Genomic DNA, 2112 nt, shown 5'->3' with positions numbered 1-2112 from the left:
CCGGGCGGGGGGCGCGAGTGGGCCGGGGCGAATGAGTCAGCCGCGTAGTCATGACATTTCTGGCTGGTGAGCGCAGGCTGGCAGCCAGCACGGGCGGGCACGGGCTCCGCTGCCCCGCGCTGCCTCCTGCCTTACCAAACTTGGTGCGGGCTGCGGTGCCTGGGGAGCGCCGTGCGGGGCGGACATGCCAGCGATCCTGCTCTTCTGGAGCCGCGCGGAGAGGTACCGCTGCCCTCCCTTCCCCGGCAAACAAACTTTTCTGCCCTTCCTCTGCTCCCCGCGCCGCCTCTCCCCCGGGTTTCCGAGCCCCCGGCTCCCTCCGTCGCGCAGCCCGGCTCTGCCCGGCTCTCGGCGCTTCTTTGCAGGGACGGGGGTTTCTTTCCCCGGGCCCCCCAGCCCAGCCGGGAGCCTGCAAAGGGAGGGCAAAGCCTTTCATGCCGGGGGCTTCGTTTGCTTGCGGGAGCCGCGGGACGAGCCAGGGAGCGCGGGCCTGGAGGATGCCCCCCTGATTCCCCCGGCAGGGTCCGTGTTCGGGGGAGGCAGCCAGGCTGCGTGGCGGGGAGAGCTCGCCCCGGTGCCCAAAGGGGACGGTGCCGGCAGCCCCGAGCCGCCCCGACCCCGGGGTGACAGGAGCTTTCGGGGTATCGGTGAAAGCGGCTGCACCGAGACAGCGAAGCGTGTGGGAGCCGGGGAGGGGGAGGCAGGGCTGCGAGAACAGCGCAGACACGTTTAACCTTGAGTCTTCCCGGGGAGGACGACCGGGTCTCGAGCGGCGAACGTGACTTTCCTCCGACTTCGCCGCGTCCCCGCTTTGCCCGCCTCTGATTTGTCTGTGGGGAAAGCGGCGCTGACACGGCGGAGACGTCAAGCCATTAATTTCTGGCGCAGCCCGGGGACCACCAGGTCCCCGTCGTAACGGTCGGGGGGGAGCCGTCGCGGTCTCCCGAGGGCAGGGCGGTCGGACCCCGGGTCCCGCTGCGCTCGGGGGCCAGCGCTCGCGTCGTTCAGGCCGAGGAAACGGCGAGAAACCAATTAGAGGAAAATTGCCACTTGTCAAGTGACTTCATTGAATGGTTTCTTCCCCCGTGCGGGGCCGGGGAGGGGATTGCTCGGCGCTGCCGGAGCGCGCACAAAGGAGAGCGCGTCCGCCCGGGCTGCCGGCTGCGACGTGAGCCGCGCCGCCTGTCCTTGGAGCAGAGTTCAGCGCGGCGGCTCCCGCGGACGGGAAATGCCTCGTTCTCCCTCGAAGTGCCCGCTCCGTGTTGCCCCGCTCCCAGGCGTCGCGCCGAGCCCCTCGGTGCTGCCGACCTTCGCCGCGAGCAAGCTCGTTTCTCCGTGCCGTCCCGCCGGCCAGGCCAGGAAGGGGTCTTGGTAGCCCTCAGCTCTGCGGAGGTGAAGCATCTCGTTGCCGGGGCTGATGTTTAAAATAAAGCTGGAGCCTTTAAAAATGACGGCCTGGACTCTGAATGCGTTTGTAAAGTTTCGGTAAGTGTCTCCGTGTCCCCCCGCCCGCGCGCCCTCCCGTTGTCGCCCCCCACAGCCCCATCATCACCCATCTTGGTCTCGTGAGCGCTCCTCTGACACGGGCTCCCGTCGCGTGATGACCTTAGTGCGGGGAGCGCGGGGTGGAAAATCTTACCCGGCCGTGCCGGGTGGCCCCTTCCCTGACCGTGTAGGCGAGTGATTATATCAGAGGATTGCTATCCTGCCGGCTCACTGGTGATGCAGCCTGATGTCACGCTAGAGGCTGGGACAGAGGTTTTTAAGGGGAGATCAGTAACGGTCTCTTTATGCGTTTTGCGGTCTCCGGCGTGAAGGTGCCTGGTCTTTCCCGGAGGGGCCGTGGTGGCGGTGATGGATTTCTGACCGTCCCGGCGGGGCTCGGCTCGGCTCGGCTCGGGGGACTGCCCGGTGGCTCCAGATGGAGCGAGACGGGAACGTGACGGCGGAGGCACGGCCACGCGCAGCTGGTCCCGGGGAGGTGGGAGGCAGCTCTCTGGGGACGGAGTCGTGTTTTACCACGGCTCACATGAGCGCTGCCTTGGAGGCGCGCCGAGCCCACCGGCTGACCTGCCGGGTCCCGTAACATTCATCACCGGGGGGGGGGGGGGG

At 67.9% G+C, this 2112-nt stretch overlaps 1 protein-coding gene across 4 annotated transcripts in view; it reads left to right on the top strand.

Annotated features, from left to right (window-relative positions):
- Positions 1-21: 21 nt before the first annotated feature.
- The window catches only part of DNAJB5 (DnaJ heat shock protein family (Hsp40) member B5), a 23360-nt gene continuing 21269 nt past the window's right edge, over positions 22-2112 (top strand). For 2 of the 4 annotated variants that reach the window (XM_019518051.1, XM_019518050.1), the window contains exon 1: positions 190-222. Coding sequence is in view for 2 of the 4 variants with exons in the window: in XM_019518047.1 (XP_019373592.1) it covers positions 1418-1485 (68 nt within the window). In the remaining 2 variants the exon portion in view is untranslated. Of the gene's footprint in view, positions 223-1357; positions 1486-2112 lie in introns of those variants that run through there. The other 2 variants (XM_019518048.1, XM_019518047.1) reach the window with 2 other exon arrangements.

Source organism: Gavialis gangeticus, unplaced genomic scaffold, assembly GCF_001723915.1.
Source record: "Gavialis gangeticus isolate Ggan-Ray unplaced genomic scaffold, GavGan_comp1, whole genome shotgun sequence".
Classification (NCBI taxonomy): domain Eukaryota; kingdom Metazoa; phylum Chordata; order Crocodylia; family Gavialidae; genus Gavialis; species Gavialis gangeticus.
Note: the sequence above shows the minus strand (reverse complement) of the source record. Positions and strands in the feature narration are given on the sequence as shown.